General features: G+C 37.9%; 1 protein-coding gene across 1 annotated transcript; it reads right to left on the bottom strand.

Annotated features, from left to right (window-relative positions):
- Window positions 1-7873: 7873 nt before the first annotated feature.
- On the bottom strand, window positions 7874-9095 carry LOC136831086 (zinc finger BED domain-containing protein 5-like). Its single transcript, XM_067091035.1, has 3 exons — window positions 8966-9095; window positions 8567-8751; window positions 7874-8377 (listed from the first exon to the last, which is right to left on the bottom strand). Exons 1-3 carry the CDS (start codon window positions 9093-9095, stop codon window positions 7874-7876), a joined length of 819 nt encoding a protein of 272 aa, XP_066947136.1.
- Window positions 9096-13012: the final 3917 nt, after the last annotated feature.

The following is a 13012-nucleotide window of genomic DNA, read 5'->3' as shown; positions in this document are numbered from 1 at the left end:
TGTTTGAATTCTACTTTCAATTCTCTTTATTTCTTCCATATCAGGGTTCCCTGTCTGGTAAGCAGTTTCATGTAAAGACCTTAGTTTATTTTCAAGAATATTCAACATATTATACCTCATTTTCTTTTTCATACTACCCACTTTACTATAAAATTCCTTAACTTTACTAGTTTCTCCCACCATTCAAGCATGGAATCATAATTACCTCTCTCTCTTTTCCATTTTATCCAATGGTCTTTAAAATCCTCCTTAGCTCCTGAAACCTCAAGGAGAGAAACATATATAAGTTTCCAATATGACTTTCCAAGTTGTAACACATTATCTAATTTAACATCACATAAAAAACAAGAGTGATCAGAAAATGACACTGCTACTGTTTTTGAATATTTCACATTTGCCGTTAAGTCAGCCATGTACAGTATATTCTAAAAAAATCTTGCAGCATAATTTTTCCTCATAAATGTATATTCAGGAATTTTTGGGGTAATATTATGTACATCTCTCAGTTTCAAAACACTGACAATTTGCTTTAACGTATTTGAAAAATTTGAACTTTTTGGCTCAGAAGAACACCTATTACTTATAATACAATTCCAATCAGCTCCAACAATAAATCTACTTACAATGTTTTGCATAAGAGGAAGCATAACTTGCTCAAAAAATTCTTCCCTTTCACCGTGACAATTTGCCCCAGAGAGTGCATAAATATACATAATATTATTCTCTTCTCCTTGAATGCTTACTCTAATCATACTTAGTCTAGAGCTAGTATGTTTGTAAGTGCTTATTATTTAAGCATTTAGTTTCTGATTTATCATTATTGCAGTTCCACTCTTAATATTTATGGTCGGATTCAGAACAAGGTCATAATAATTTAACAAATAAGTAATATTCCTCAAAGTCTCTATATTATGTTCTTGTAACAAAATGATATCAATATTATGATAGATAAGAAAAGTATTCAAATTCATCTGTTTGTTTACATCTGAAAGACCATTAACATTAAGAGTTCCAATAAGAACGAAAATGATTGTTTAAGGGTAATGGATGTCGATTAACTAGCTATTATGGGGTTCATACCTTATGTTTCATGCACTGGTATCTATTTTTCTCTTTTTGTATTTACTTTTTTTGTTTTTGCTACTGCTTTAGCATTACGACTTAGAACTGAGCTTTTTTCCTTCGTTTGTACCACTTTCCATTCTTCCTGGTTACAAGGCAACTGAGAATCGTCTGAATCTCTACCATCACTATCATCCATGCATTCAGAATCAGAAAGACTTCTCTTTTCTAAATCTAATCTCTCCTTGGTAACGGCAGTATTTTCGGCAATCGAGATCTGAATTGGATCTAAACCCTCCTCTTGGACCGTGTCCTCCTCACAATCCTCTTCTTCCATATTCATTCCAGATGCCATCTCTTTTTCCGCGTCCCCATACACATGCACGTCACTGGTAGTTATACCCTTCACTATTCCATCTTCATAGTAGCTTCCTTTTAATACTACATTATCAGTATTATACGTTTGGTCGTCGTCCACTGCGGTATATTCTTCCCTTCCACTTATACTGGGTTGCAACTTTATTATCTTATCATCAGCTATGTTGTTATTTCCCTTTTCATTATTTTCTACTAGTAATTCACAATTATTAGTACTGTTTTCTTCATTGGATGTATTGTTACTTCCACTACCTTTTTCGGTATTTTTCTCACTCTCTTCAAACTATTTACTTGCACCAAATTCACCTCTGTCACCAACCATTCCCTTGTTTCCTTCTACAATTTCGTCGGAACCATCATGATTTTCCTCTCCATGCACTGTCTTTGGGTCTACAGATAAAATAGGGTCGTTTGCGGGCTTCGAGTTTAAGGGAGGAAGTTATCAGTCTTTTTACTATATATATACTTTATCTTTCCAATTGTGGTGAAACTTTAAAGTTTTAGGCCCACATTCGGTACGATTTCATTCAACCTTAAGCCCTCCTGCCCTAGCTTTGAATGAGACCAAGTTACAGTGCTGAGGAGTTTACTAACTTACTTAAATGTACCATGAAGTCAAGAAACATTATATTCTTTCCAACAAAGTGCAGTTGAGAAACAATCAACTATATTTCCTGCACCAATTCTTTTGGGTGATGCCACACGGGTTCACAAATACGCAATTAAAAGTTTAACACATATAATTAATATTTAAAGGACACAACAATCATCCAAGTTACATTAAGAAGCAAGAAAACATTGACATATTACTGCAAAATTGACAAAACGTTACGTTACTTCGATAGAGGAAAACATAAATGGCAAAAAAGGGGATTTCAGAATATTCTTATGAAGAAATTACTGCAATCACGACGACAGTTCACGAGGTGATGGGGCTGGATTTTACGAGAACTTCTTCTCTAACTTGCCTTTCTGAAGTATGCTGCGAAATAGCCAGAGCTTCATGTTCTCACCCTGGAAGAAAACTCAGGAGCAGTACATTGATAGCACAGGTGTCACATCTACAAAACTACAGGGTTACGTAACAAACCATCAACTAAAACACAAACATTAAGTTGTTTAATCGTAACCCAACATACAAAAAAAGGGTTTCGTCCAGAAGGCAAGCTTAAACTACTGGCATGTGCCCTTACAAATAAGAAAATAACACATACATTCTCCACAGGAAGAAGTTTGACAACACTGCAATCAGACGTCATTTAATTTTATAGAGATGGATAAAATTTACGAAAAAGGTGTTTTACTACTTTAAATATCAATGTACTAATTTATACAAACTCATTGCTATAGTTAATATAATAAAAAGCTTCTTCTGTGGAGCAAAACAATCACATCAACGTATTTTTTCATAGAAACTGGGAAATACATCAAAATAAGTATTCAAGAAAACTAGGAAATTTTATTCAAGGGGAATAAATGGCAATTTTTGACACCAATTAATGCTGCAATCTGCTGCAATGTGCCCTGCAATACCGCATCTAATGCATGTACGCATTTGCCCCTTGTATTGAAACATCATTGAGATCCCTCTGTAGATAAGTGAGGAGGGAATTGGTTCTCTCCAACTTCATCACTGTAGCCCTGTTTCCCGTCATTTTTCCTACAAGATCTACGTGTATTTCTGAAATCGTACATTATACACCTGACCATACTCTTCAAGAATATTTGAAAGTGTTGTATTTTGCATTTCAAATAAGACATTCTTTACTGTTACAACAGTTTTAGTACTACTCAGATTAATAATTTGAACATTTACTTTCCTTCCATCCGCAGAAATTATACGTTCACTGTAGTCCTTCCTACCTTTTTCGAATGTTTTATTTGCAGTATCTTCTAGTTTGATAACTAATTTACTATGACTGATTTGCTGCACACCATAAAATTCTTCTAAACGTACTTGGAGTTCACTTATTATTTCGAGTGTGTCATCTACAGTACACTGGCTTTGTCTTGCCCAAGGTAAAGAATACCAAAGGTATCAGTGCGTTTGAATGTCATACCATTTTAGTGACGTAGAAAGTGAGTATGAATAGTCAATTTCTGTTGGTACTACTGTGTTGCCATGGTAACATGAGATATCACCATGGTAACCTAGAACCCGGTGATATGGGTTCCCTTTCCCAGAATGGCTCTGAATTCAAAAGTCTAAACTACATTGTCACAATGCACCATATCACTGTCACAATTCACCAGTTTCACATATCTCCGAGATACACAAGGCACTAAAGCTTCCTACAGCGATATCGGCACGTTCTCCTTCGTCAAAAATCCCTTTGAAATATGAAAATAAGGATGATGCAAAACATAACTGGAGTTAGAAGTCTGAAGTCAGGGCTGCTAACCACCCTTAGCTAATTTGTGGAACAACAAGCTGAAATCTGACTCCAAACTAATTAGAATAAATGTACAGTACCAAGAGCTCCGTTAACTGTATTGGGAGCAAAAAAAAAAAAAAAAAAACACAAATTATGTAATTTTACTACTTTAGAACAACGTGTATTTAGAAGAGAAAACTAAATATCAGATTTATTTGTTTCATGGAGCTAGTACAAAGAAATTATTTCCATTCACTGGCCCCCAGGACAATAATTGTCTCCAGACAATTGGCCCCACAGGACAACTGCCCCCTGGACAATTGCACCCTTTACACATAAGTGTCAAAAACATTTGTATCAGTTCCCAGTCATTTAGAAAATAGTTACTGGCAGTTTCATCCATGAATAAACAATTCTAGAGGAAATTGTTACTAATTACATAATCATTAACTGTCTGGTTATAAAAAAATGTTATGATAGAAAAATACAAGTCAACGACTAGTCTGAACTCAGTCGTTTAGGGAAATAGTTACAGGCACTTTCCTTTATATATAAACAATTCTTGAAGAAAAATTATTACTAATTACATAATTACTGCCAATTTAAACAAATGGGTATAAAAAATTAAGATAATAAGTAGCAACAGGCCAATGTACAGTCAGAATTCAATCTTGAACTGATCAGTGTATCTACATCTACACCTCTCTCAAATAAACAGAATAAATTACACCGCCCATCATGGAGTTCATCCAAAGTGAACTTAGTAAAATGAAGCTTATTTATGATAGTTACATATATGTGAAGCAGAAAGAAATGGCAAATAATGTTATATCTTCTGAATGTGAGAAACGTCGGCATAGCAACTGTCAAGCCAAAGTTAAAGTTTGTGGAAATGTAAAGGATCACACCCACGCTGCAGACGTATGCCGCCAAGAAGTCTTGTTTGTACGGAAGGATACAGAGGAAAGCTATTAGCACCCAAGAGACCGCACAGTAAATCGTTACTCAAACAATTCAGTCAATATCAAATGGTGCCTCAACTCAACTACCATCTGTATTTGACGTGCAATAAAGCGGTACAAACAAGCTCCCTGTGCAGAAACTCTCGTCCCATTCCGTCAAACTTAACTGACATGGTCATTCCATCCGAGTACAAGATGACAGCTGATGGTGAAAGATTTTCTGCTCTATGATAGTGGTTCGCGTGAGCAGCGTATCCTTGTGTTTTCCACATCTACAAACATCAGCCCACTGAAGAGTTCAAATAATTGGTTTGGTGATGGGACATTTCAAGGTATACCTGAGCTGTTCTACCAACCGTACACTATTCATTGTTTTATTTAGGAAAGAGCCATTCCTTGTGTTTATGCTCTGCTACCAAACAAACAACGAGCAACTTAACAAGACATTCTCCAACAACTACTCACTGTCAATCTTATGCTCAATCCAAAACCCTCCCTATAGACTATGAATAAACTTCTAGGAGTGCTATTGAAGAGGTTGTGAGGTCAAAGAAGACAGAACTGGGTACTGATTGATTTATTACTTGGACATAAGGTATAAATAGCAGCGTGCGGGCAGAAACATGGTGCCCGACCCCAGGTCTCCGTGACCCGCAAGCTGAGTGAGAGCAATTTGTATTTGTTAACAGTCAATCAAATAACAATAACAAGAGACATAATGTACATATAGTTTTAAAAATATATTGGCGAAAAGGAGGGAATTTACATACCATGAGATTCTTATGCGTTGATAGATGCGATACATGATCGTAATTAATGGGTGAAGAAGACCTCTTTACAAGGTCTTCCCCAACGTAACAATCGAGGGATGTTTCTACCACTTATCACAGAGCATATACCGCAAGGTGCAATGGCGCTAATTTTGCCCTGCAAATCCTTATGACTCCAGCTTTGGCATTTGTTCCGCCAGATAAGGTGATTGAAGCATTTGAGACACTGACGGGGCTTTGCCACCTGAAGCTGATCCTATCATAGCCTACTTCCAAGATACACATGTTGGCAGAAAACGTCGACATACCAGGCGAGCTCCAAGTAGGTGGAATATGTATGATCGTGTAGTTGAAGATTTACCTCGTATTAACAACTCATTGGAAGGATGGCATAACCATATGCAAGTTAGCATTACTTCCTTACATCCAAATATATGGAAATTTCTTGAAGTGTTGAAGAGGGAGCAGGCACTAACCAGCGTCACCATCAATCAAGTGCTTGCAGGCAGGACATTCAGCACCGCCTACACGGAAACGTTATCTAGATTCTAGTGTCAGAATAGCAAACATCGTACAAGACTTCGAGAACTGTCATGTGTTGGACTTTTTGAGATAGCCTATATAACCCACAATTTACAATTTTAGTACATTAAAAAATTGCTTTTCAGTATTTTTACAACTTACAAATTTACAATTTTAAGTATATATTTTTTAACATTCATGTACTATTGAATGATTCTCCTTAAAGGATAAGTTTTAACATTCTTGTTTTATTGAATAATTCTTCTTAAAGGATAACAAATAAAACAGTAGTTTTATTATTTTTAGTAGTATTAATCTCCCATAGTTGTTGTTTCTGATTTTTCTCTGCAGGGTGCGATTATTCAGGGGGATCAGTTGTCCTATGGAGGCAGTTGTCGGGGGCAGGGGGTGTGGGGGGGCCCTAATTGTCCGGGGACAGTAGTCCTGATACTGAAAATTTGATAACGTGATGGTCAGCTACACTTCCATGGACAAAGATCTTCAGCTATGTGGCTAAATATTGGAATTAACGCAGTTGAAAAGAATAAGAAGTTACACACAATAGAAAAAATTCAGAAATATTGAAGTTAAGGTACATGGTTAAATATAGGATTTAACGCAAGTGGAAAGAATTTTAAGTTAATAATTATAAAAAAAAATTCTGAAATACTGAAGTCAAATTCTTATTAAAGAATTGCGCGACGTTTTCACTGTGGGTGGGGGGAAAATGGAGGTTGTTCGGAAAACAAATCTGGTTGACTACATAAAGCTTTGAGACGCAAAGGTTCTTTTACCAAAAACATTTAATTTGGTTTAACGATATCCGTTTAATAGGTCACTTCGATTCCGAATAACCTCATAGGTCCCAGCGCTTTGCTTTTTTACCTACGTTTCATATTCCATTCAATGTAATACGTCACTACTATAGGGTAATGACCATTATTTTCACAACTTCCATGAAACCCCCGTGGGGTGGTAGCGCCGTCAGTGCGCCTCATGCGGTGCACTGTAGGCATTACTTAAGGCTCTTTTTAGCGTCTTTTCGCCTCCTAGCTACAACCCCTTTCATTCATTTTACTGTACCTACGTTCGTATTCTCTTATATCTTTCTTTCCACCCTTTCCTATCAATTGTTTCATAGTGCAACTTTTTCTCCTGTTGCACCTTTCAAACCTTTCTACCCTCGATTTTCCCTTTCAGCGCTGAACGACCTCATAGATTACAACGCCAAGTCTTAAGGCCTGTCGAGACGAACGGGCCTGGCCGTTAACGAGCGTATTGACGGGCAAACGGTCAAATTGCCCGAGTGCCCGTCGAGCGAAATCACTATTAGGCGGTGTCCGGTAGCTGGAGCTTCGACCAGCCCAGCCGCAAGTTAATATCGTGAACGCACAGCAGGCTTCCCTCCTACATCATTGTAACACAATTCACATTTTACCATGTCAATCCTGGAGAACTCTAGTGAGCCATCTACCATTTATTGGTCTAAACCAGTGGTTCTCAACCTTTTTACTACCACGCCCCCTTTATTGGTTGGTCATTCCCTCCACGCCCCCCTTGCATCTCCAGCCAAGTAGATAAAATTCCCACCCAACTTTTATTGAAAAAAGGAAATATATTGTTGCTTTTAGTCATTTTATTGAGCAAGAATTCTGTACAACCAATATAGGATAGGTACATAACATATTCACTGAGGTTATTTTCTCAAGTTAATGAGATGCTTGACACTGCTTCTGAGCTACCAGATGTTGAATGCGTGGTCGAATGCCAGATAGTGCACATCGTAAGTCCCCTTCAACGTTCTTCAGCCGGTTTCTGTACTTGGTTTTGACAGCAACGAGTATGGAAAATGCCGCTTCACAAAGATACGTGGATCCAAACATAGAATCTGAAGAGCCTGACGTGAGGTCAGAGGGTAAACAGGAAGATACTTGATCCAGAACGTCTCAAGATCCGATTCTTTGAAGTCTTCCTCAGTTATGGAGTTGAAATTTAACTCAAGAAACTCATCTTGGACTTCCTCTGAAATATCAGCTACATCACAATGAAATGGGTTTCTTATGAATTTCCAAGCTTCACGCTTCTCATCTATATCTGGAAAGTATTTGATGAATTCTGCTTTCACGTCAGTCAGATGAGTGATTATTTGTTTCTTAAATTCAGGGTCAAGGTGTTTGTTACTGAGAGCAGAATCCAAGTTACTAAAGCAGGCTGTATTTCCGTTCTGAACTCGACTTTTCCAGAGGTCGAGTTTGGCCAAGAACGTTCGAATGATATCGTGGTGCATGATGATGTTGATGTTTTTCCCCTGTAGTTTAAGGTTGACTGCATTTAGCGCTTCAAACGTATCCACAAGTTAAGCTAGAGATAGCAGAAAGCCTTCAGACATGAATTTATCATGGAGATCTGTCTTGTGCTGCAAATCAAGAAATATTGCCACTTCTTCACATAGTTCATAAAGTCGGCCAAGCATGTTCCCCTTCGATAGCCACCGTACGTTTGTATGGAAAAGCAAGGCTTCATGTTCAGATTCCATATCCTTACACAACAGTGTGAAGAGACGACTGTTTAAGGCTCCAGCTTTGATAAAGTTGACTATCTTAATGGCCACGTTCAGGACATCTCTCATTTCAGCAGGTGTAGTCCTGGATGCTAAGGCTTCTCGAAGTATGCAGTGTGTCCCTAAAGCATACGGATATTTTTTCTATCACCCTTGTTATGAACCCAGACTGCAGACCAAGCATGGCTGGAGCCCCACCAGTACACACCCCTACCAGCGACTCCCACGAAAGATGATTTTCTTGAAAGAATTTTAATACATCTTGAAAAATATCTGCTGCTGTTGTACAACCTTCCATAGGGTGGCAGAAGAGCAGTTCTTCTTTCACTCTATTACCTGACACGAAACGAGCATACATCAGTAGCTGACAACACTGAGCGATGTCAGTCGTTTCGTCACACTGAATAGCAAATACAGGAGAAGCTCTTACTTGGTCGAGAATTTGCTCTTTGATGTCTTGAGACATTTCATCGATCCTTCTCTTGACTGTATCGTTTGACAGAGAAATTTGGGAGAGCTTGTTTGCACTATCTTTCCCCAGAACGAGTTCTGCTGCACAGAGTAAGCTTGGTTTTATGAGACTCTCCAATGTTATGGCTCTTCTTGCTTTTTGCAGTCAACAAGGCAATTTCATAGGGAGACTCAACAACCTTTGAAGTCTGTTGCTGAAATGCTCCACTGCCGTCCAGCTTAGCTTGCTTCAAGGAATGCCTTTTCGTTTCAAAGAAAGACCTGGGTTTGTCAGCTAGAGCAGGATGTGTTATCTTCAAGTGGCGTTCCAAACTTGAGGGCCGCATTCCATCATTGCTCAGGGTCTTGAAACATATCACACATGGGGAACCTCTGTATCCCCCTTATGGAGTGACACGAATTCAAATCGAATATATTCGTCAAGATACTTCCTCGTCTTTGCACTCATTGTGATTTTATAAATGTGCAGTGAACAACACAGATCTGTGAACAAAATATAAGGCCCGTTTAAGTTAAGATAAACATCACCACATGATCATAAACACCACAACTTGCACAACATGATGATAATCGCAACAACGTGATCAGTAACAAACACATGATCATAACATAATCATTATCAAATATCAAATGATCATAAACACCACACGAATACTAACAAACACCCCAACACGGTCAAAAACACTACTAGGCTACACGACCATAGATCATAAACATCACAGAATGAAGATAATTAGAAACACATGGTCACAAACACGGTCACATGATTATTATCAAACATCACATGAATGTTAAATAATAACAATAACAACATAGATTAATAAAAAAGCATTTAATAATAAGAGACAATAACAATCATTCATTACTTGAAAGAGAACACTCACTAATACTACAGAGAAAAGCATTCATTATCACTCAATAAGGAGATATTCATTAATAATACAATAAAAATACAATTATTTACCTATGTGGGTCTTTATAAATCCACTGCCACTATGTGGCGATACATTCACTCATTAACAATAACACTCCAATAACTAACATAAAATACAAAATTAAAGCAAAGAGAAAAGGCAAGTAGTAACAACAAGCAGATTTTGAATAGTGCATGACGCGCCTTCTAATACAAAATAGAGGAAACAGAAATACCCATCGGCGTGTCGTCGTTACAATAGTTCAATAAATATTAACAAACTCCACATGTTGATCATAAAAAAAAAATGAACGCGATTATGAATACTACTTTACCATAACCAAGCTGGTGGTGCTTTACCACCAGCTTCTGATAAAATACCAACGGAAATCAAAACTTGTGAGTAACGAATTGAACAACACATGCGTGTTCACAATTCGCAACTAAATTTCATTTAATAAAACAACTATGCTAAACATATACAGCAGGAGCCCAGAGTGTTTATTCCGAGTTTTGAACACAAAAGGTTTGGCCCCCTAGATAAGCAGTGCCTACCCCCAACATCTCAAAAATGTATTGCTGCCGGATCACAACTCTGGCTTTTGCATCAAAAATTAACCCTAAAAACTGAAAAAAATAGTTTTTTGTCAGAGTGAAAAACATATGCTTTAAACTTTTCCTAAACCTTCCTTGGAGTCCCCTGAACACAGAATGAGCAATGCCAGCAATGTCAAGGCTGGCTTTATGTCCGCCAGCAGCTTCCAAAGGGGGGTTCAAATTCACGTTTATTCCGAGTAAGGAACATATGCCTAAACTTTCATAAAAACCTTCCTTGGGACCCCATGAACTCAGAATGACCATTGCCAGCAAATTTCTCTCAGGCTTTCCACCTGCCAGCAACTCCTAAATCGACCGAAGGTTCAAATCCACTTTTATTCAGAGTTAAGAACACAAGGCTGAAATATTGCTAAAAACCTTCCTTCGGGCCTTATGAACTCAGAATGACCAATGCCAGCAAATTTATCTCTGGCTTTCCACCCGCCAGTAACTCCCAAATCCATCAGAGGTTCAATTACAAAGCTGAAATTGTGGAAAAAGCATTCCTCATGAACTCAGTTTAATTTCTCATAATTATTTCAAAATATAATTGCATAAGAAAATGTAACATATATCATAATAGCTGACTGTAATTTTAGAAAAATACACGCACTTTTTCTACTGGAAAAAAGAAAATGTCCATTTAATTATTTGGGTAAACATTACCTGCTGTGCAATGCTGTCAAAATATAACTGCTCTGAATATGAGACATACCATGCTGCGATGCTGTCAAAAAGTAACTGCACTGAGAACCACACATACAGGGAAAAAATTGTAGCTTCTGTTTATGTTACTCATCATCAGTATCGCTGTCGTCTCTCCAGGCGTCTTCCGACAGCTCCTCATCTTCAGTCCCAAAACTATCTGAGTAAGCTGATATATCGGACGTACTGTTCAGTGTGGAGAGGCACTCTGCAGGAACGGAACCGCCAGAAAACCATTTGGGTTGAAATCCACTGGTGGTAAGCGAACCAGCCAAAATCACAAGGATTCCAGCCACAAGTTGGAATGGGTGTGTCCGCCCTTCTCCATATCCTGGCAACATAGTCTGCACGCTTGATATACAGTGAAGCTGTCTTTTCACAAGGAGCGAGGGAGGGAAGCACAGTTAATTTTTTTTCACATTTTTGAGAGATGTTGCTTTCCCTCTACAGTACAGCCGGTTACCTTCAGGAAAGCTTTATATAAACCGGCATTCATTGATGTTATTATATACCTGAGTATCCATGCATACATATGGCAGATGAGCTCTGTGACTCCCTCAGTGTCCACCTCATCTGATGCTAGGGTCCGAGGATGTCTGATGGCATTCAAGTCTTCCTCTAACACCCTGAAGGGCTTAATCTTCCCTTTCCGGAAGAAAGCGGAGGTAAAATCACAGCTACTTTTCATACTCTGAGCAGCAGTGCCCACGCAGTCTCTCCGAGTAGTTCACACCCGTCAAAATATATTATATAGGTAAAGACCGATAGATACATTCTGTGTATGTGTGTTTGTGTAAGCAAGCCAAGGGTACAAATAGGTTGGATCACCAAGCTGAATCGACCTGAAGGCCTTTCCCTGTATGAAATTTGATTTTACTCACGTTATGCATGCTGTAGATAAAACCATTTAAGTAAAGTAAGCATTACATCACAGCATTACCGTAGCCTTCCTTGTATATGTAACAGTCACCCTTGAATGACATAAAAAATAAATAAAACTTAGTGTATCAGTTCAAGAGCAAAATAATACTAACCTAATTCCTAGCACAACTTTTTTCTATGGTAAGTTAATTCAAGGATTGTGTATGGTGAGGTTCCTCATAGAATCCATGGTTAATATCCGACCATCTTCTTGGTAATATTAACGTTCATGTAGGTGGATAACTTAGGGTTATGAAAAAAGAGAGAGAAAAAAGAAAATAAAATCCCATAAATTACAGAAGGATTTACGTGTTCATTAATAAAATTTCCCGCGAGGTGACGTACTGACCCGTGACGTCACATTTGGCGGGAAACAACTCGCACTGGTGTCACAATTCCGCAAACTCAACTTTTACATAATTATAATACATCAAGAACTTGTCTTTCATATATATAGTCATAGCAGTATAACTGTTTTGCACGAGAATCTGCTTGAGTTATTTTCACATGAAAATAATATTACTTTTCACTCTGCCACGCACACGGCCACCTGACTGAAGTCTCCCGCTCACAAAGTACCCAAATATCCTCTACTCAGTATCAGTTTTATTACTTCTAATGACTAATTTGCCTTACCATTGCTTACATTTACACTATTTACAAATCATTCCGTACAACTGAATGGCTAGACTGTGCAAAGCATACCCAGAAGCATGCGTTAACCAAATCAATTTCTTTATACACACAAAACTGTAGAGCTGCATCACAGTGGCATA

This window comes from Macrobrachium rosenbergii, chromosome 48 (assembly GCF_040412425.1).
Source record: "Macrobrachium rosenbergii isolate ZJJX-2024 chromosome 48, ASM4041242v1, whole genome shotgun sequence".
Taxonomy (NCBI): Eukaryota; Metazoa; Arthropoda; class Malacostraca; order Decapoda; family Palaemonidae; genus Macrobrachium; species Macrobrachium rosenbergii.
This window is presented reverse-complemented; position numbering and strand designations above follow the sequence as displayed.

Bases quoted from the DNA above. Each gene is read 5' to 3' on its own strand.
- LOC136831086 (XM_067091035.1), bottom strand. From the start codon at position 9,095: ATGTCTCAAGACATCAAAGAGCAAATTCTCGACCAAGTAAGAGCTTCT. The intron at 8,752-8,965 runs GTAATAGAGTGA...CGTATGCTTTAG, and splicing joins GTATGCTCGTTTCGTGTCAG to GGACACACTGCATACTTCGA. The intron at 8,378-8,566 runs GTACGGTGGCTA...CTTAAACTACAG, and splicing joins CCTTGCTTTTCCATACAAAC to GGGAAAAACATCAACATCAT.